Here is a 23,230-nt window from a genome sequence, read left to right on the forward strand (position 1 = left end):
AAATACATAAAGTAAATAAAAAATTTAAATAATGTATTTCCCAAGGGAGAAAGTAGCACTAGGCTTACACAAACTGTGGCAATTTATTATTGTTGACACCACTCATACTATAAATTGTACATTTTTGCATTTAGTGGCAGGACGTTACATAGATTGCATTTTGCAATTAACCTCCAGAAGGAATTAAGTATTAATGAATGTGCCAGATACAATTATGAGAAATAAGAAACTCATAATCTGAATAATGCAGAAACATCTATTGCAGTGTATTACATTTTATATATGTATTAACTTAATCACTTAATCACTTAACTTCCCGTTAGTCGTCGATTTGCTCGAGCGGGCGCCAGTAACGTCTCCATTTGTCCCTGTCGCGTGCTAGTGTAGCCCAATGGCATCTCTTCGCTCCGGGAACATGGAGGGCCTCAAACCGATCGTTCATGACCTTGACAAAGAAGTCTGACCATCTGGTAGGTGGGCGGCCACGCGGTCTCTTGACATCCCGTGGAATCCAATCAGTAACAGCTCTAGTCCAACGGTCGTCTTTAAATCTCATTACGTGACCAGCCCATCTGATTTTCGACACCTTGGCAAATGAGACAGCGTCCCTGATCCTTGATCGTCGACGGATGTCAGAACTCCGGATTCGTTCTCTCATTTGAGTGAAACGTGATATTCCAAGCATAGCTCTTTCTATTCTTCTTTGGGAGACCTGAATGGCGTTCTCATCTTGTTTGCGTAGGGCCCAGGTCTCTGAGGCATATGTTAATGCAGGAAGAACAGTGGAATCAAAGAGATGTGCCCGGAGCCGGAGGTTCTTCGTCCTCTTAGCTATTTCTTCGACGTTCTTGAAGGCGTTCCAAGCCGCTCTCTTCCTCCTGCGCAGCTCGGGTGCCAGGTCATTTGTCATGTTGACCTCTCGACCTAGGTACACATAGCTGTTGCATTCGGAGATGGTCGTTCCATTGAGAGCGAATGGGGCGTCAGGAACAAGGCTATTTCTCATAAACATTGTCTTCGTAAGATTCAGCTGTAGTCCTACCTTTCCACACTCACGGTCAAAGTCGGCCAGCATTTGTGCCGCTTGGCTGATGTTTGGTGTTATTAAAACAATGTCATCAGCAAAGCGGAGGTGGTGTAGTTGCCGACCATCTATCTTCACTCCCATTCCTTCCCATTCCAGTCGTCGCATGATGTTCTCGAGGGTGGCACTGAAGAGTTTTGGTGAAATGGTATCACCCTGCCGCACCCCTCTCTTGACATCAACGATCACTTCTTTGTAGAATGGTGAGATCCTGGTAGTGAATCCGCAATACAGCTCACGGAGGATCCTGATGTATTGGGCTTGTATGCCCTGATTGGCTAGGGCTTCAATGACCGCTTCCGTCTCAACAGAATCAAAGGCCTTCTTTAAATCAATGAACGTTAAGCAGAGCGGCATCTTGAACTCCCGAGAAACCTCAATGAGTTTGGTTATCGTGTGGATATGGTCGATGGTGCTGAATCCTTTGCGGAACCCTGCTTGCTCACATGGTTGTCCTTCATCTAGTGTTCTGCCAATCCTATTCAGGATGACTCGAGTGAACAACTTGTAGATGACAGACAATAGGCAGATCGGGCGATAGTTGCCAATGTCATGGATGTCTCCCTTCTTGAACAGTAGTACGGTCCTGCTGGTTTTCCATTGAGATGGAACCTTGCATTCAGACAGGTAGCGAGTGAAGAGCCGAGCCAGTGTATTGATGAGTACTGACGGCAGGTTCTTCAGGTGTTCAGGTCTGACCTTGTCTGGGCCGGGTGCTGTTTGCTTCTTTACTGACGAAATGGCGTGTCGGATTTCGGAAGGGAGAACGTTGGGAACGACATACCCATCCTGTGGAATTTGGTATGTCGGTAAGTGGACATGGCTATCGAAGAGATTTGAGTAGAAGTCATGGATAATCTTCTCCATTGCCGTTCTGGAGGATGTGATGGATCCATCAGGACGTCGGAGGGCAGTCATCTTGGTCTTATAGTTGGCGAAGGACAGGCGGGCGTTACGAATACTTTTCCCGGCTTCTGCCGCATCTACCAGTACTTCTGCTCTTCTCTCTTTGAGGTCTTCCTTGATCGCATCTCTGCACTGCTTTGCAAGCTCGGACGTTAGCTTGCGGTTGCCTGAGGCATGCGCCAAACCACGCTGGCGAATTAGCTCAAGAGTTTTCGAAGATAGGCGACTTTTTGTGGCTATCTCTCTCTTGGCTTTCCTCGCACATTCATGGAGGTGCTGAACCAGTCGATCGTATTCCTCGTCAATGTTGTCAACAATGGCATCTTCCCATGTTGCCGCAATAGTACCAAAGAGTTCCCAGTTGGTGGTCGTTCTGGGAGTTCTCTTTTTGAACTTTGCAGCCCTTTCTCCCCGCTCTGTGAAGTAGAATTTTGCACGAAGGAGACGGTGGTCCGATCCCGTTCGAAATTTTGGGACAACAGCGACATCAGTCAGGCAAAACCGTCGATTGAATATGATGTGGTCTATTTCGTTGTGGAATCGTCCACCGGGAGACTCCCATGTCCATCGTTTAGATTCTGCCTTCTGGAACTGTGAGTTACCATGAATGGTCTTGGTCGACATGATGAACTCAGACATATGTGTATTAACTTACACATATTAAATGCATCACAAGACTACCATAAATCTTTGGAATATATTTAAACTTTCTTGAGTAATAATTTTTCATCTTTAAAATGTTGCTTATCAACCTCAACTTTCTAAAGAAATTGACTCTCTTTGTTAACAATCATCCAGACATAAAGCAAATATAAATTTAAAAATCTTCACCTACCAACAATGTACTTTACTAAATTTTAAGGTATTAATTAAAGGGGTCAAATGCAGCTTGGTGACGGAACATAAGCTTTGCATGTGAGAGTCATTGGCTCTATCCCTTTTTCACAACAACAACAAAAAAATGTGAGTTAGGCATTCTTTTGACTGCCAGTGGCTTTTTAATAAGAAAAGCAATATGTAGCTCAGCATAATCCTATTCAGTAAAAATTATACTATTTAAGTAACTAATTCATATCTAATTGTTTATTTGGAGCAAATACTTAATCAAAAGGTAAATTAAAATTGATGTCCTTTAAAAGCAAGACACAGGGGCCAGAGCCATAGCACAGCAGGTAGGGTGTTTGCCTTGCACGCGGCCGACCCAGGTTTGATTCACGGCATCCCATATGGTCCCTCAAGCACCGCCGGGAGTAAAGTAATTCCTGAGCACAGAGTCAGGAGTGACCCCTGAGCATCACTGGGTGTGACCAAAAAACAAAAAACAAAAAAAAAAACAATAAAAGCAAGATGTAGGGGTTGGAGATAAAGTACAGCAGCAGACTCGTGTTTGATATCTGGCATCCCAAATGGTACCCCCAAGCCTACCTGCAGTGACTCCTGAGCTCAGAGGCAGGAGTAAGCCTTGACCACCGCTGAGTGACCCAAAAAGAAAAAAAAAATTTAAATGAATGCTATATGTAGGTTTTTCTTTTATCACATGTCTTTTAAGATCATTTTAATATCATTTTAATAAAATTTACAAAATGGACATCTTAAAATAGAAGCATCTTGCTTGCACACGGCTAACTCACATTCAATTCCCGACACCCCATGTGGTCTCCTGAGCCTGCCAGGAGTGATCTCTGAGACTAGAGTACACTCTACGCATAGGCAGCTGTCACCTAAAAACAAACAAGAACAACAAAAAAGATATTCCCAGTGTCAAGGAATACAGACATATACCTCCAACTAGTACTCGCTTATCCTCTCATAAATCTCAAAAATATATTAGTCATGTCATACTTCACAATCCTATTGTTACTTTTTAAACTCCTCTTGCAGTGTCAAGGGATCAAACCAAGAGATTTACTCATGAGACATATGCTCTACATACTCATGAAGCACTACAACTGAATCACATTCCTAGCCCTTGACCTCACAGTTTAATGTGTTTTTTCATTATTTACTACCCAGTTCCATGGAACTCTGGCAATAAGTAAAATCAAATAAGACACATTCTGTAGTGCCAGAAAGATAATACAACTACTAAGACTCTTGCTTTACATGTGGCTAAGCCGGGTTGATCCCCAGCACCACATATGTTTCCCCAAGCCCCACCAGAAGTGATCCCTGAGTACAGAGCCAGGAATAAGCCTAGAGGACTGCTGGGTGTGCCCCAAAAACAAACAAACAAAAAATAAAAAATGTTTGGTAATATCTAAAATAATATTTGGTAATATCTAAAATCTAACACTGATGCTCTGGGTAATATCTAAAACAATAATAAACACTGATGCTTTTATTTTGTCATAGCTAAAAGTCCCAGAATTATTAAGAAGAAATTATATTAAACACTGATAGATTTCAAGACATTTATATTTTATTGGGATGGTTTGTAAGAAAATCAGTTAGTGCTAGATGCTGTTTCCTTCAGTTACCTGGAATCAGAATAGCAGACTCATTAAATATATATAAATCAGTGATGCAGAGGCACTGCACCATATTGATGGAGCTCTCATTAATTTTCAATGATATAACCACTATCATATTTGTGTTCTAAAAAAATTTGAGTGAGGTATACAACCATTTCACAATTCTGTTTTACATGTTCTGAGAGCAAATGAAAGAACCTAACACTAAATTTCTAAAAAGTTTATTACATCTTAGATTTTCTGCTATTTTTATAGGAATTATTATTTTTTCATATACATAATAAATATTTTGATACACTACCAAAAAAGAAATTTGCAAAATACAAGTAACAGAAAATAATCCTCCAAATCATTTCAAGAATAAACAATACAATACACGTAGGACTCCAGATTTGCAAAATTGTATCTCAAATAAACAAATACTATGACATTGTTCAAAGAAAAATATGACAAAATGCAGAAATGGTAGAAAATTATTACTGAATATTTGTTTTGTTATATAGATTAGAATCCCAGTAGTAGAAAAATAAATTATAACTGTTTTTATGAAACAATAGTAATCTTTTTTTTACAAAAAATAATGAGTTATAATCTAGTTGCATTACATCGCTAAGAATTTTATTTTGTAAAAAGAATCAAAATTTAAAAACTCCTGAGATTTAGATAGTAGTAAGAAAAATGGAGCTAGCCAGATAGGCAATAACTACACAGCCTTTTCTAGCCTTGCATTCCCCCACTGTCTGTAAAAGGTGGGAGCAAGTATAAAACAGAACTGAAACTCTGATTTCCAAGCATCTCCTTTTTAGGTGATGGGGGTAGGGGTAGTTGAACCACACCCAGCCATGGCCAGGGTTTACTCCTGGCTGTGTCAGGGAGCACTCCTGGTGATGACCATATGTGGTGCTGGGGACAGACCAGGAGTGCCACATGCAAGGCCTTCCCTGCCATCTCTTCAGTCTGCCTAAGTTTCTTTTTACTGTTTTGTTTTGTTTTGTTTTGTTTTGTTTTGTTTAGGGGCCACATCTGGCAGTGCTCAAGGCTTATTTCTGGCTCAACACTCAGCGTCACTCCTGACAGGTTCAGAGAACCATATGGGGTGCCAAGTAACCAAACCTGAGTAAGCCACATCCAAGGAAAACACCCTCACTGTTGTACTGTCACTACGGTCCTATCTAAGCTTCTTGTAAGAATTGAGTGTGCCTAAGTCAATGATGGTTGGAGGGATCGTTGGAGATGGGAGATCTGTGCTGAAAGTAGATAAAGGACCAAATGTGATAGCCTCTCAGTATCTGTATTGCAAACCATAATGCCCAAAAGCAGAGAAAGAGTATGGGGGAAATTATCTGCCATAAAGGGAGGAGGAAGGTGGGGGAGGGGAAGGATGGGGGAATACTGGAACACTGGTGGTGGAAGATGTGCACTGGTGGAGGGATGGGTGTTCAATCTTTGAATGACTGAAACTCAAACATGAAAGCTTTGTAACTGTATCCCACAGTGATTCAATAAAAAAAAGTTGAGTGTGCACTTTACTATTAATCCTTCTGACAAATATTAATCTTTCTGACAAAACAAATAGCACTTCATACTACATACTATTGGGCTGGAGCAATAGCACAGCAGGTAGAGCGTTTGCCTTACACACGGCCGATCTGGGTTCGATTCCCAGCATCCCATATGGTTCCCTGAGCACCACCAGGAGTAATTCCTGAGTACAAAGCCAGGAGTAACCCCTGTGCATCGCCAAGTATGACCCAAAAAGCCAAAGGAAAAAAAAAATACTACATACTATTTTTGTCCAGGCCAGCCTCAACCTCACAATCAAGAGACAACACATTCTACTTTCCTAAAGAATTGTTAAGTCTTTCTTTTCATGGGTTACTCCACTACATGAATATTTGGTGTCCCACGTATTTTAATCAACCGAATATGTATTGATAAATAGAAATAACAGTAAATTTTGGCTTTGGCTGCCGGAACCCTGGTCGGGGCGGGGAAGAAAGCTCAACCCGCTCCCCTCCAAGGGGCCCCGGCGAGGACAGTCAGGCGCGGGGGCAGGAGACTGCACTGTTCTCTTCCGGGAGCTGGTTCAAAGACCTCCAGGACCAGCCACCACCATGCTGAGACCACTCTCCGCACACATGAAGGTACTGGCAGAGGGACAAAGTCACACAGGTTCCGGGGCCGAGATCTCCAAGCCTACTCGGATTTGGGCCGAGCATCCTCCACCCAGATCCTCCAAATTCCAGTAGGCGGGGGTCACACCCACCAACTGGACCCCTGGCACCGTGTAATCCCATCAACGGCCAAGACTCAGAGACTATAAAAACCAGCTCCCGGAACCGCGCGGCCGCATTAACGGCCGCGCAACATCCTATTATGACATCTTATTATCTCATTCCTACTTTGGACAAACTGGCAGGCTACCGAATGTAGCCTGCCCACATGGCAAACTCCCCGTGGCGTACCCAATATGCCAAATACCAGTAACAATGATGGGTCTCATTCTCCTAAAGAGCCTTGAATATAATCTCAGGGCTAGGATGAAGGAAAAGTTACTGGGGCCTGCTCGAGGCAATCGACGATTAACAGGATGATTTGTGATTTGTGAACAGTAAATTACTAGTTTAAAATTTTAGGTTGTGGGCTGGAGAGATAGTACAGAGAGTAGGATGCTTGCCTTACATGTGGCTGACCCAGGTTCAATCCCCAGCATCACAAATGGTCCTGTGAGAACCACCAGGATTGATTCCTAAGCACAGAGCCATAGTAAGCCCGTGGCATGGCAAGGAGTAAGTCCTGAACACCACCCAGTGTGGACCAAAACAAAACAAGACATAAATAAAACGAACTAATCAAAATCTAGGTTCTGAGGTCAAATAGATAGTACAATGAGTAGTACAGTTGTAGCTAAAATAATGAGTACATAAAATAAATACACAGAAGATACAAAAATATCACTTTGCATAAGATACACTGAATTTGGAAAGACTATTTTAATAATGAGAATTATTAAATAAAATTAATTTGACTCCATCTAGTTTTAGCAGTGTAGCACTGTCCTCCCGTTGTTCATTGATTTGCTCGAGCGGGCACCAGTAACGTCTCCGCTGTGAGACTTGTTGGTACTTTTTTGGCATATTGAATACGCCACTGGGAGCTTGGCAGGCTCTGCCGTGCAGGCAGGATACTCTCGGTAGCTTGCCGGGCTTTCCGAGAAGCACTGAGGAGCAACAGTACAGAGGGTAGGGCATTTGCCTTGCAGGCAGCCAACCCAGCGGACCCAGGTTCAATTCCTCCACCCCTCTCGGAGAGCCCAGCAAGCTACCGAGAGTATCTCACCCTCACAGCAAAGACTGGCAAGCTACCTGTGATGTATTCAATATGCCAAACACAGTAACAAGTGTCACAATGGAGATGTTACTGGGCCCGCTCAAGCAAATCGATGAACGATGGGAGGACAGTGATAGTAACAAGAATCGTTTTTGAGTGTGCTTGATTGAACTCATAAAAAAAAAAAAAATACAGGACTGGAGTGAGCACAGCGGGTAGGGCATTTGCCTTGCACGCAGCTGACCCGGGTTCAATTCACAGCATCCCATATGGTCCCCTGAGCACCGCCAGGAGTAATTCCTGAGCGCAGAGCCAGGAGTAACCCCTGTGCATCGCCAGGTGTGACCCAAAAAAGTAAAAAAAAAATAAATAAATAAAAAATTAAAAAAAAACAACGATCGGTTAAGTGCAGTTAAGAAAAAGTATTTTCAGGGGCTGGAACGATAGCACAGCGGGTAGGGCGTTTGCCTTGCACGCAGCCAACATGACCGACACAGGTTCGATTCCCAGCACCCCATATGTTCCCCCGAGTACCGCCAGGAGCAATTCCTGAGTGCATGAGCCAGGAGTAACCCCTGAGCATCGCCGGGTGTGACCCAAAAACCAAAAAAAAAAAAAAAAAAAAAAAAAGTATTTTCGGGGCTGGAGAGATAGCACAGCAGGTAGGACGTTTGCCTTGCACTCAGCCAATCCAGGTCCGATTCCCAGCATCCCATATGGTCCCCTGAGCACCGCCAGGAGTAACTCCTGAGTGCAGAGCCAGGAGTAACCCCTGTGCATCACTGGGTGTGACCCAAAAAAGCAAAAAAAAAAAAAAAGTATTTTCATTTATTTTATTAATTTTCATAAACTTAATTTTCATCGCTGAAGCGATAGCACAGAGGATAGGGTGTTTGCCTTGCACGCAGCCGACCCGGGTTCAATTCCTCCACCATACTCAGAAAACCTGGCAAGCTTCCAAGAGTATCTCACCCGCCCGGCAAAGCCTGGCAAGCTTCCCGTGACGTATTCGATGTGCCAAAAACAGTAACAAGTCTCACAATTTGTTTGAGACGTTACTGGTGCCCACTCAAGCAAATCGATGAACAACGGGAAGATAGTGTCTACAGTGCCATACTTAATTTTATCTCCTTTCAGCTCCCATATTTTGTCCCATAAATAGTACTACTATATCATGACTCAAGAGATCAGTTCGAGATGGCAAGTTGTCCCACAGACACAACAAACCTACAGCTACAAATGGAAAAATTTACAAGGAAACCTAAAATCTGGAAATAGCATAACAAAGGACAAAAAAAAAAAGTACCAAGATGAGTAGGAAAGAGAGATAAGCTCTCTGGAAGAGCTAATCTTCACATCAAGGTGTTAAGATTAATGTTCCAAAGGGAATCTAAGAATGGGGAACCTTCCCCTAGGAATCACATCCTGCATTAGGCACCAAAAGCTTTTGACTGTACACAGCAAAGATGAGCACCTAGAGTTGAGTATGGATGGCTAATGGAAAAAATACTAAAAAGAATCCAAGAACTACAAGGAACAGGTCCATAAAAGGCAGAGTCACTCACCCAGAAACCTCATACAGTAACAGTGGTCTGAAGGGATACTTAGTGAAGGACCTCAATGACCATTAACTAATATAGCATCCACCTGAAAGGTAGGAAGCTTTGGGAACTATCTCCTGGGGGGAAATCTGGCAGGCATCATTTCAGCAAATTCATGCAACCCTAATTTCAGCATCTAGTGACACTCTCTTAGAACCCTCCACAAAACTGTGGGCAAGGACCACAGAGATAGCTCAAAGTGTTGAGCACATATTCAGAAGGCCCTGGGTCATTCCTGGAGCACCTGACCTCCCCAAGTGCCTACTGAAGCAACCCCAATAGCAACAAGCAAGCCAGGAATAGCCCCCAGCACTGCATGTAACCTAAAAAAACAAAAAATAAAAAGAATTAAAGGAGGGATTAACAGTTTGCAGATAAGCAAAAGTTAAAGGATTTCATCACACTAAACCAGTCTTGCAAGAAATGCTGGAGGGACCTCTTTAACTGAAAAAAATGGCACTAACAACAAGAAATTATATGAAAGGAAACAAAACTAACTGGAAAGGGTAATTATATAGTAAGAATAGTGGATAAATCATTTACAATGCAAGCATAAAGATTAAAAGATATGCACAAGGTTGGGATGTTGCCCCAGTGATAGATCACATGATTTACACAGGCAAGGTCTTAGCTTCAACCTGTATCACACAAGGCCTCCACACGTTGACAGTGCAGCACCATCTAGCTCTACCACCACACAGAGTACTACTAAGAGTAAAATTAACAATAAAATTAAACTGCAATAATCAGTGGCACATATATCATAAAGGTGTAAAATAAGGGTCCAGAAATTGTTAAAAAAAAAAACTGGAGTTGGCAGATCTGAGTGTTGGAGTAAAATCTCAAATAATAGTGGTGGGTGTGGGGTCAAAATACTGAATGAAATCGAAGTAGAGAGTAATGTGGAAATCATCTGCCTCACAGGTAGGGGAAGGGTGTAGGATGGGGAATATACTGGGGTTTTTGGTGGTGGAAAATGGGCACTGGTGAAGGGACAGGTGTTTCATTGTATGACTGAGATTTAACTGTTTGCTTTTTTTTTAAGTTTTGGGTCACACTCAGCAGGGCTCAGGGCTTACTCCTCCCTCTGCACTCAGGGATCACTGCTGTTGGGCTCAAGTGACCAGAAGGGGTGCTTGGGATGAAACCCAAGTTAGCAATGTGCTAGGCAAGTACCCTACCCACTATCACTCCAGCCCCACAACTGTATTTAAAACTGTTAAAAAAAAAAATTAAAAGAACACTCACATAGGCCAGGGAGATAGCTCATAGGGTTAGTGTTTGTGCTTTGCAGGCAAGAGACACAGTTTCACAACCCAGCACCACATGATCCCCCATCCACTGCCAGGAACAATCCCCAACAACACACTGGGAGTAGCCCACGTACCACAAGGTTGATGAAAGCATATAAAAACGTAAAATGAAATGGAAAGACTACAGTTGACACCTGATAGACATCTACTTGGCAACCAAAGGATAGGAGCTGCATACCACCAATCAGCACAAGAGAGTAAAGCAGAGTCAACTACTCCTGGAAGCCAGCCAATCAGGAGACTCTTGAATCTATGATAGTCTGGGGCACACATACTCTCAACCTATAAAGGTCAAGAGTAGACCAGAGCTGTGCATGAAAGAAGGAGGATTTAAACCACGATAGAGATGATCTCTGTAAGCCTCTCCACCGTGTCAGCACTCACTAGCAATGTACTCTAGCATCAAGAGAGGTACAGTATGCATCCTGATCGTCTCTCTGATCTAGAGAACCACTGATGTACAGGAGCCCAGCTAGGCTAATGTAAGCTATATGACAAAAGCCTCTTGCAGAGTATTCTCCCAATTTGGACTTTGGGTTGAACTCTGACAATAAATGTTGTGGAATGATCCCCACTTGAGTGCTAGGGAACAATCTGTATCAGAACCTGAGATATACCTTGTGAATTAGAACTAGATCTTGTGTGTACTGGTGAACATTTTATTATGTGATACTATGTGAAATGCAATCAACAATATTAACAGTATATGCATAATTGTGTTGAATCCTGCATCTAGTAGGTATACCACAAAATCAAACCAAAACATGCTCACAATTATACCAGGAAGAAGGCTCAAAAGGCTGGAATGTAGGGCCAGAGAGACACTACAACAAATAGGGTGCTTGTCTTACACCTGAGTTTTATCCCCAGCATTCCATATAGTCCCCAGTTCCTCGCTAGGAGTGATCCCTGAGCACAGAGGCAGAAGCAATCCCAGAGCAATGCTGGTGTGGCCCAAAACAAACCAAAAAAGGCTGGAGTTCATGCAATGTACGCAAGAACCCCAGGTTCAAGCCTAACATTTAATAATTGCAAGCACCAACAGATGTAAACAAAAACAATAAGAATTTTTTTTAATGCTCACACTAAAAAAAAGATTAGGGGGGCTGGAAAGAGATCTCAAAGGGCTGAGCTTAAGTTCTACATGCAGGAGGTCCCAGCTCAATCACCCAGTACCATACAATTGTGTGGAGAAATCCCCACCCCACCCCACCCCTGCACAAAAGCCAGAAGTAGCCCACAACCAAGCATGGTACCTCCCACCAAAACTATTTCTTTTTCTTTTTCTTTTCCTTCAGGGAGCAGTGGCCTTCCAAAATGATGCTCAGAAAGCCCAGGGTCCCCACCAGAGATAGGCCAGAGGATATAAGGCTGCTAGGACCCTGGGTGCCAAGGACACCTGGACTACCCCAACAAAGACAGAAACCGCCAGGCCTCCTCAGTCTCAGGACTGCACCCAGCAATGCTATGGGGATCATGCGGTGCCAGGAATCAATAGGACACTAAGCATGTGCCCTTCCCAGTACCCCCCAAAATTGTTTTATTTAGTAATAAAGACATACAGGAAACTAGAAAAGAAGCTACTTCCAAGCACAGAAACTTGGGGAATGAAGAGACAGTAGGAAGGAAAACACTTTTTGCAATACATCCTTCAAAACTTAAAAATAGTATTTTTTTCTTATTAAATATTTCTGATTTCTTCCGATAGTAATTCTACAGTTACTATCTTTTGTGAAACTACTACCCGTGCAAGCACTTGAGTCCTGAAATGTCTTTGCTCTTGAGGATATGAAAAAAAAATAAATAACATCATGTAACAGTAGGCAGAATCAAGCTGGCCCAGGGACTCCTGCCTCACTGTACTCACTCTCATATGTAAATAGGTTCCCATGTGGCAACAGAACTGCTGAGTTGCTAAATAAAATGTAGCAGAAATAAATTTAATGTCACCTCTGTGATTCCATTATAAAAGGTTCTATGGCTTTTGGTTCTCTCTCTCTCATCATTAACACTAAGAAAAGCCATGTCATCAGGAGCCCTAAGGAAGGTCCACTGGGACTAATTGAAAACTCGCCAAGAGCCACGTGAGTGACCTTGGAACCAGATAGGCCAGTGACAGACAACAGCTTGACTAGAACCTCATGAGAAACCCGGAGCCAGAATCACTCAACTAAGCCACTCCCAAATTCCTGACTTCAGACACTAAGAATGTGGTCTGCTGTTTATATGGTCTGCTGTTTCAACCATATACATTTTGGAATCATTCATTACACAGCATCAGTTAACAAACATAAATTGTACTGATAAATAATTTCTACTCCTCTCAGACAAATAATTGTTATAAAAATGCCTGGGTTTTTGCCCAAGGGTGTGGCTCAGTCAATATTATCACCCAATCCAATCCCTGGCACCACCACAAGCAGCAAGTGTGCCACCCCGGGCATCACAACAACAAAGGAAAGGAAAGGGGATAAAAATAAAATCTGGGGCAGTGGCCAGACCTGGCAGTGCTTAGGGTACCATATGTGATGCCAGGATTGAGCCACTTTCCTGGCCACAGCCGCATGCAAGGCAATGCCTTAACCTCTCTTCAGAGTGGACTACAACCTCGGAAGAGACCCTGAGCCAGAATCACTCAACTAAAGCCACTCCCAGATTCCTGACTCTCAGACCCTGTATAACATAATATTTGCATTTTTATAGGGGCTTGAGTGAAAACACAGTGAGTGGAGCATTTGCCTTGCACATGGCCAACCTGTGCAATCCCAGACATCCCATATGGTCCCCCGAGCACCAAAAAGAAAAATAAATAATGTTTATTTCTTGGTTTTGTTTTGTTATGGGGCCACACCTGGTGATACTCTGGGTTTACTCCTGACTCTGCATTCAGGAAATTATTCCTAGTGGTACTGAGTGAGACCATATGGAAGGCCAGGGATCGCACCAAGGTCTGCCACATGAAAGGCAAGTGCCCTAGCCACTGTGCTATCATTCCAACCCAATGTTTGCTTTTTTTTTTTAATCTAGTTTTAATGTAATTCATTACACAGCATTAGATAACCTAATATCTCTGACCCTAAAATAATTCTTTGGTGTTGGACCACTGAAGCGGAGCCCCAACGGCAACTGTTGGCCACCCGGGCTTTTGATTCAGTGCTCACAATCACAATCATCCTGTTGTTCGTCGATTGCCTCGAGCAAGCACCAGTAACGTCTCCTTCGTCCTAGCCCTGAGATCTTAAAGTGCCATATTCAAGGCTCTTTCAGGGTTAGGAGAATGAGACCCACTGGTATTTGGCATATTAGGTACACCACAGGGAGTTTGCCAGACTCTGCCGTGTGGGCAGGTTACATTCGGTAGCTTGCCAGGTTGTCCAAAGTAAGAATGAGATAATAAGATGTCACATGGCCACTAATGTGGCCGGCCATGCACTTCCAGGAGCTGGGTTTTGTAGTCTCTGGGTCTTGGCTGTTGATGGGATTACACAACCAAAGACCTCCAGAACCAGCCACAACCATGCTGAGGCCACTCTCCACACGTATGAAGGTACCGGCTGAGGAACAAAGGCATGCGGGTCCCGGGGCTGAGATCTCCAAGCCTGCTCGGATAGAGGTTGAGCATCCTCCACCCAGATCCTCCATCTTCCAGTAGGCAGGGGTCACACCCACCAACTGACCCCCTAGCGCCGATTCAGTGCTAGGGGCTGAGAATGCAATGCTGCCAGAGCCCTGCACTGCCAGGCTTACCCGTGCTATCTGTCAGTGTGGGGGGCCTCCAGAATCATACCCTGCTGTACTCAGGGGGAAAGTGCTGCTGGGGATTGAACCAGACAAGGATCCTGCCAGAAATGCTCCCTAATCTCACTATACACTATCTTCCAGTCCTCAAAATGTTTTCTTTTTGGTTTGGTTTAGTTTATGGTCCACATTCAGCAGTGCTCAGGACTAACTCTTGGCTCTGTGCCCAGGAATCCTCCTAGTGGGGCACGGGGAACCATATGGGGTGCCAGAGATCAAACCAGGGTTGGCCACATACTAGGCATATACCCGAATCCCTGTTCTATTGCTCTGGCCCTTAAAAATAATGTTTTAATGCCAAATTCAAGTCCATTAGTAACTTTATAAACACAACATACTTTCTATTCACAGATATTTTACATCAGAATTCATGTTGGATTTACTACCAGAAGAGAAAAATGTTTTAAAATAATCATACCGGGGCTGGAGCCATAGCACAGCAGGTAGGGTGTTTGCCTTGCATGCAGCCAACCCAGGTTCAATTCCCAGCATCCCATATGGTCCCCTGAGCACCGCCAGGAGTAATTCCTGAGTGCAGAGACAGGAGTAACCCCTGTGCATCACCGGGTGTGACCCAAAAGCAAAAAAATTAAAATAATAAAAAAATTAAAATAATCATACCATTCCACCCAATCAGAGCCCCCAGCAGCTGCTTGCTCCCAAAATCCTCAATCATTGCCATGCCCTTGGCCTGTCTTGGGACAGACCTCACCAAGATATCAATCTGCTGAAAATTCAGGTATGCAGGTTTTGTGACTGAAATCTCCAGACTTTCTTGGGGTCAGAATGGGCTACCTCCCACATCTCCCCATACCTCTGAAAGTCCCAGCAGTCACAGCCACACCCCAAAACCCAAAATTGCCACCCAGATTAAAAAAAAAAAAAAAGGCTACTGCAGATGTACCTTCCCAGTAAAAATACTCAACATCAAGTCACACCCATGAACCAACCACCTCTGGCACCATGTGAGCTCTCTCACCAGCCATGATCCAGAGACTTAGAAATAAATCTCAAAAGACATCAACATGCACAAGAATTTCTCCTGAATCCCACAGAAGGCTGAGTCCTCCCAGCGCAACCCAGAGTGAGGCAAATGAACTCCAACACCTGCCCCAATAGAGTCCTGGCAGCAAAAATCTCCTCCACACTCCACAATCGCCACAGGGCTCCCAGCTGGACCCCACTGCTCAGATGTGTCTCACCAGAAATTCATTGAAAAATTCAGGTATGCATGTTTTGTGACTGAAATCTCCAGCTTTCACAGGGTCGGAGATGGGCTACCTCCCCATCTCCCTGTACTTCCTGAGGTCCACAGTCATACATGCCCCAAAGCCTCCAGTCAGTTAAGAATTTAACTCTGGCTGTATCACCCTGTTAAAAATTTTGGACTCCCTGGAGGACAAGGTCACTATTTTTGCCACACGACATTCAAACTCTGTAACACTGATAAACCAGGAGAAGCATACCAGATTGGGTGGGATGTTATGTATAAGGCATTCAATCTCAATTAAAGGTAAAGGTAAAGGCCCTCCCGTTGATCGTCGATTTGCTCGAGCGGGCCCAGTAACGTCTCCACTGGAGACTTTGTTGTTACTGTGTTTGGCATATCGAATACTCTCGGTAGCTCGCCAGGCTCTCCGAGAGGGGCGGAGGAATCGAACTCGGGTCGGCCATGTTGGCCGCTTGTAAGGCGAACGCCCTACCGCTGTGCTATCGCTCCAGCCAATCTCAATTAACAAAATATAAACACAAAAGACAAGATATAACAACATCTTAGTAATGTCTTACACAGGGGCTTAAGGACTACATGGTGAGACACAATAATCTTCACTAACGTTCTTCTAATGAAACTTTTTGATCATCCTTTTAGCAAATTATTTATAATAAGCAATGTAAAGTAAATTACACTGAGGGCCTTCTATATGGGCAGGTTCAAGGGGTGGTTGGGAAAGTTGGAAATAATGGTGGTGGGAAGGTGCAATGGTGGTCAAGATTGGTGCTGGAATATTGAATGTCTATAACTAAACTAATGACTTAATAAAGTTATAAAAAACAAATAGTGAATTCCCTGAACAAACACAATGACCTCTTAGCACTTGTATTGCAAACTACTGAACTATTGCAAATGCAAGAGAGAGAGAGAGAGAGAGAGAGAAGAAAGATGCCTGCCATAGGGGCAGGCGGGGGGGGGGTTTGAGGGGGATGGTGGGACAGAAACAGGGGACGGTGGTGGTGGAAAATGTACACAGGTGGAGGGATGGATGTTGGAACATGGTATGACTGGAACCCAATCATGAATAGCTTTGTAATGGTCTATCTCATGGTGATTCAATAAATAAATTAAATAACCATATCCAATGGGCTGGAGTGATAGCACAGCGGTAGGGCGTTTGCCTTGCACGCAGCCAACATGGCCGGCCTGAGTTCGATTCCTCCGCCCCTCTCGGAGAGCCCGGCAAGCTACTGAGAGTATCTCGCCCGCACGGCAGAGCCTGGCAAGCTCCCCGTGAAGTATTCGATATGCCAAACACAGTAACAACAAAGTCTCCAATGGAGACATTACTGGGCCCGCTCAAGCAAATCAATGATCAACCATATCCAATATCAGCAAAGATATGTAGCAATAAAATTCCTAAACACTGCTGTTGGAAGCATTACTGATAGTATCTCTTTTGGGAACAAGTAAGTAATATTTAGCAAAAATTTAAAGCCGGGTCAAAGAGGTAGCACAGAACTAAGGTGCGTGCCTTGCATGCCAGAGGCCCTGTTGCAACCCCACCACCACATAGTCACCACACACCACCTGAGGCAGTCCTGTAGTCACCAAGAGCAACAGGTGTGAGCATCCCTGAGTGTAGAGCAAGGAAAAAACTCTGAGTACCGCCAGGTATGCACCCCCCTGCCCCAATAAAATAATACCACAACTAAAGAAGAGCAATCCTCAGCAAGCACCATGGCCATCTAAGCAAGCATAGCTACCTGATAGGTGACTTAAGGTAAGCACCACAGCCACAAAAACAAAGGGCAGAGAAGTTGGGGAGGAGAAATTTTTTAAATGTTTTTAAATAAAGAAAAGGTCAGAAGATGGCTCAAAGGACTAGACTTCATGCTTTTATGAAGGAGCCTTGGTTTCAACCCCAGCACCTCATGGACCTCCAAGCATCACTGGGAGCACATTCACTGTCACTGTCACTGTCCTCCCATTGTTCATTGATTTGCTCGAGCGGGCCAAGTAACACTGTGAGGCCTATTGTTACTGTGTTTGGCATATCGAATACGGGGAGCACATTAATAGAGAAAAAATTGGGGGGCAGTGAGACAGTACAGCAGATAAGGCACTTGCCTTGCACATGACTAACAGGAGTTTGATCCCTGGCACCCCATACAGTTGTGCAATTCCTGCCAGGAGTGATCCCTGAGTGAAAAGCTGAGAGTAAGCCTAGAGCACAGCCAAGTGTAGCAAAAAAAGAATAAAGAAAGAATTTGAAACCAACGCATGGAATATAGCTCAGTATAAAACAAGTACTTTACATGTATGAGTCCCCTGATTTAATACTCAGCAACACAAACGCACTTACACCCCGCAATAAATAAATAAATGAGCTAGAGCAATAGCACAGCAGGTAGGGCTTTTGCCTTGCACGAGGACAACCGGGTTCGATTCCCAGCATCCCATATGATCCCCCTACCTCCGCCAGAAGTAATTCCTGAGTGCATGAGCCAGGAGTAACCCCTGTGCTGTGTGTGACCCAAAAAGTAAAATAATAATAATAATAATAATAATAAATAAATAAAGAGACTTGAGGTCCGGGGAGATGGTTCACAGGTCTACTGAGCACATGCTTTACATGTGGAACGCCCAGGTTCAATCCTGAGTACCCTATAGTCCCCAAAGCACAGCAAGGAGCGGCCCCTAAACAGAGAGTCAGGAGCAGCCCTTGAGCAATGCCAGGTATGGTCCAAAAGTAAACAATAATAAATATGTTATAGCAGTCTTATAAAATGCCATTTCTTTAACAGACATCAAATAATGCTCCCTAGCTGGATACTTTCTGGTAAGCAAAATTTTCTTCTAGTAAGTTATGTCTATACATACTCTAACTTTTTAAAAAATTCACTTTTCTTGAAAACATAATGTAACAAATGTCATTCAAGAAAATGAAGAAAAATTAAGAAAATCTCTCTTTAAAAAAAAACTGATGTCAGAACAAGAGTACGTACATTGGGTAGGGAGCTTGAAGTGGGGTTCAATTTCTGGCACTACATAAGGTTCCCACGCCCTGTCATGAGTGATGCCTAAGCGCAGCCAGGAGCAGACCCTGAGCACAGCCACGTGTGGCCAAAGGAAAAGAAAAAATCTAATAGTCTATAAGCAGTGCTTCATGAGGGTAGTACTACCACATTTCTTTTGCTTAATAAAGCAAAAGAAAATAGATTAACCCAAAAAATGACTGACAAATACTTTTTGTACAAATAGTCATATCCAAAACATTGCCTACCATACTTGTGGATTTCATTTTTCCACTCCTCCCCTGAAGTGCATTATAATATATAGTTTGTTTAATCCCCAAAACCCTTACTGAACCACATCTGACCACAAATTTGTATCAAGAAATACCTTTATTTTTGAAAATACGGCATTTATTCTGCATTTACTCTTCAAAACCCACAAAACTCAACCTCACTCCTCTGGTCCCTTCCCCCAGCAAAAGGATGCTCCGGCGTCAGGCCCCCTGAGTTCCAATTCCAGCAGGGCCCACTTAATAAGGAATTTTGCGCAGTCTTGGCCTCCTGTCCTGTGAAATGGTAATTCTCGAACCTTACATCGTGGGGTCTGCTGCAGGGAATGCAGTGCCGTAACTGATTGCAAAACACTTGAGAACAGTGCCTGGTACATAAGGCGCCCTCAGTAAATGCTTCCCGTTATCTTATCTCCAAAATTAACCGTCTGGAGTAGGTTTCCCTCATTTTTGGGGGGTGATAATCTAACCAAACTCCCATTAGCAAGTGAGAGTACAAGAAGACGGAGTTTTCAGAGGAACTCACACTAGAATTACCATAGAGACCTGTATGAGTGTGTGTGTGTGTGTGTTGTGTTTGTGTGTGTGTGTGTGTGCGCGTGCTCAGAGTAACTTTGTTTTCATAGCGCTTTCGCTCTTTCATTCCGCGTGAAATCTCTCTCTCTCTCTCTCTCTCTCTCTCTCTCTCTCTCTCTCTCTCTCTCACACACACACACACACACACACACACACACACACACACCTGTATCGAGCGCAATTAACAACACAGGGAAATAGTTTAAACTGTCACTTGCCCTGGAGGGGAGGGAAACTGACAAGACTAATCGATCGCACATCTGGGAACCAGCAGCCCAGCAGAGACCACAGACCCTCAGCGGGAGCGACCACAGTTCGACTTCCGACACAACTTTCCCTTTTGCTCCCTTTGCTCCACACTAAAAAGACGCCCTTTCCTTCGCAGCGGAGGCCAAGCATCCCCCCACGCAACGCGTCCCACCCACCCCCGTGCACTCCGATGCCCGGCGACTCACAGAGTGTGCCCGCACACGTTCACCATCAGCTTCAAGGAGGGGTTCCGGTACTTGGTGGTCTTACACCGGGGGCAACCCTGATCTTCCATGGCGCTTCCTTTGGAACAGACAAGCCCCGACGCCGAGTTCAGTCACAGCCACCACCGAGCCCCTTCAAGAACCGACACCAAGCAGCTTCCTTCCAATAGGCAATTGGCTGGAACGTCCCCTTTGCTTATAAGCACCGGCAGGGATACGAAACCGCTGCACAAAGGTTCCGGAGGTGGTTCTCCCTTCCCTGCCGCTTGGTCTTAGCGTCCTGAGACCTACACAAAGCCCTGTATTTGGCGGAGAGGGTTTGTTGGGGTTTCTTTTTTTTTCTTCAGGGCAAACTGTGCAAAGAAGCTTCCTCTCTTCGCATCTAGCTTCATTTTTCAGGGACCAGTATGGGAATTAGTAACATAAGTACTATCTTGTTAGGTCTGCAAACATTCCCATATTTTCATTTATACCTACTATATTCAGACTTTTTTTTTGCAATGTAATAGACTATACCTTATAGTTCTCCTTAATACCTGCAAACTTAGGTAGAAAGAGTGATGCAAACTCAGAAAGCACTATGTATTTGCAAATACAGTAACTGGAAGAGTGACCTAGAAGTGAAGTCCTCATACTGATCCTAAATATTAGATTCTCACTAAGTATCAGAATAGTTCTATAAATAATATCTGGCATCTACTCTGAAAAAAGCAGGTTACTTCAAGACTCTTGAGCACGCTTTACTGTCTCACCTGGCTCCAACGACTCTTCTACCCTGCTCTCATCAAAGGCAGTATTTATTTCATCTCCCACAGACTGAGGGGAAAAAACATCACTCAAGAATATACACATTAGGGGCTGGAGCGATAGCACATCGGGTAGGGCATTTGCCTTGCACGCGCCCAGCATCCCATATAGTCCCCCAAGCACCACCAGGAGTAATTCCTGAGTGCAGAGCCAGAGTAACCCCTGAGAATCACTGGGTGTGACCCAAAAAGCAATACACATACACACACATACACATTCGGGGTTACAGAGACAATACAAGCAGTAGAGCTCATGCCTAGCTGCAAAGCCTTGCATTAATCTCTGCTGCCAGTGCCAAAATCCCAGTTAGATCTGCATCTCCAGGACTGTCCCCTAGAAAGCTAAATTTTAAATATTTTTTGAAGAATATAACTTTATCTCAACAAATCTAAAACATAGATGTCATAGTCTCCTTGGAAGTTGTGAACTGGGTTGGCTGCATTTGGCTGAAAAGTTAAACACTCAAATAAGGCTCGTTTAGATCACAACTACTCCCACTATAAAGGGTACATAATTTCCCACAACAAAAACTTGTTGAGGGGGCTGGAGCAATAGCACAGTGGGTAGGGTGTTTGCCTTGCACGCAGCTGACCTAGGTTCAATTCCCAGCATCCCATATGGTCCCCTGAGCACCGCCAGGAGTAATTCCTGAGTGCATGAACCAGGAGTAACTCCGGTGCATCGCTGGGTGTGACACAAAAAGCAAAAAAAAAAAAAAAAACCTTGTTGACACTGTATGTGTAGGGGAAAATGAAGAATAAATGAATAGAATATAGTAGTATAATATAGGAAATGTTTATTCCAAGTTTTATCTTGTAGTCTGACCCAAACTCTACCAGAAGTGGACATGCACAGGTTTCTCAATTAACCCACAAATGATAACCAGCTGTATGCACTCACAGTTATTTTAACTTTTCACACACTTTTTCTCTTTAAAAAAAAAAACAGAAAGGAACAGTGCAACATGCACCTTTGGTCTGGTTTTGGTTTGGGGCCAATACTAGTAAAGCCCAGGAGGTATACCCAGCTTGGTGATCAGGTGTCACTGCTGGTGGTGATCAGGCAACCAGGCAATGCTACAATCAAATCCCAGGCCTCTGGCATACAAAGCCTATGTGTCAGCCCTTGAGCTCTCTACAATCACTTTTTTTGTTGGTTGGTTTTGTTTGGTTGGTTTGGGGCACACCTGGTTATGTTTGGAATTTACTCCAGGCTCTATGATCAGGGGTAACTCTCGTAGGGCTTGGGGGAAACTTATGCTGTACCAAGATTGAGCCCAGGTAAGCTTCATGCAAGGTAAGTACCTCCCCCACTGTGCTTTCTCTTCAAACATACAACCACTTTTTAAAATAGTAAAACCAGTTGGCAAATTATAGTGTAGAAATACAGTTGAGATTTCCATGGGAACCTAACAAAAACTAGATATTGTATCTGGAAACCAGCAAAACAAAGCAACAGGACTTCATATTGTACACAAACATTATGGATTCACTTAAACAGTAAATTGTAAGATAACATTGGTTTGTCCTTTCTCCCATGCCACAGGGATCTTAGGTTTATCACGTCACACCCATCACAGTGCTCCGAGTCACTGCCATTCCTCTGTTTATCTGTAAACTCTTCTCTGTGCTCTCCTCCCCAGCCAGTTAATCACCTTTTCTGCCTAATCAGATTCTGTTAGCTTGTAAGATAGATCCTTCCAAGGACTTGCATTGTACTGAACTTGTATTGCAAGCTATGTCTTTTGAATAGTTTACCTTAAAGCAATGTCCTTTCTGTATGGACACAGGAAGACAGTTAATATCATGCTTTGTAACATGGGAGTTGACTGACTCCGAATAATATTTACTCCTGGGCATCTGCTTTCTTGACTCAGTTGCCCTTAGTTCCTAGCACCCCAAAGGCAGGGTCCCAACGAGGGACTGAATGGACCCAGGGCAAGCAGTGAGCTTCCCTGGCAACGAAATGGGCCAGGCCAAAGCGCCACAATACTCAACTATAAATTGAGGGCATGATCATGGACAAATGCTGTCATGATCCAAAAGTAAGTAATGATGAGACTAGGACCTTGCTGGGGGTAGGAAGACTAACCTGGCCTGAGGACTGAGGAATATATAGTGAGATGTCCTCAGGAAGAATCAAACTGTAAGTTTATATCTCTTACTGTGCTCATACAGAATAATATTGCTAGAAATATTGGAAGTAGATTTACTACAACTATTTAAGTAGATTACTAGCTGAGGAAAGAACACACCCTCTTTGGGATCCCACCCTTGAGCGGATCGCCTAGTATTCTGGAATAATCTCTTTAGATGAGATTTTATACTTGAGTTAATCTCCTTGAGGAGTGG

General features: G+C 43.8%; 1 protein-coding gene across 1 annotated transcript in view; it reads right to left on the bottom strand.

Moving 5' to 3' along the window:
- Nucleotides 1-20,233, bottom strand: part of MNAT1 (MNAT1 component of CDK activating kinase) — a 217,937-nt gene extending 197,704 nt beyond the window's left edge. Inside the window, exon 1 of the mRNA XM_056133839.1 lies at nucleotides 20,055-20,233. Within this exon, the coding sequence (XP_055989814.1) occupies nucleotides 20,055-20,143 (89 nt within the window). The 5' untranslated portion in view covers nucleotides 20,144-20,233. The remainder of the gene's footprint in view (nucleotides 1-20,054) is intronic.
- Between the last annotated feature and the right edge of the window lie 2,997 nt (nucleotides 20,234-23,230).

Source organism: Sorex fumeus, unplaced genomic scaffold, assembly GCF_029834395.1.
Source record: "Sorex fumeus unplaced genomic scaffold, SorFum_2.1 ptg000098l, whole genome shotgun sequence".
In the NCBI taxonomy this organism is placed as follows: Eukaryota; Metazoa; Chordata; class Mammalia; order Eulipotyphla; family Soricidae; genus Sorex; species Sorex fumeus.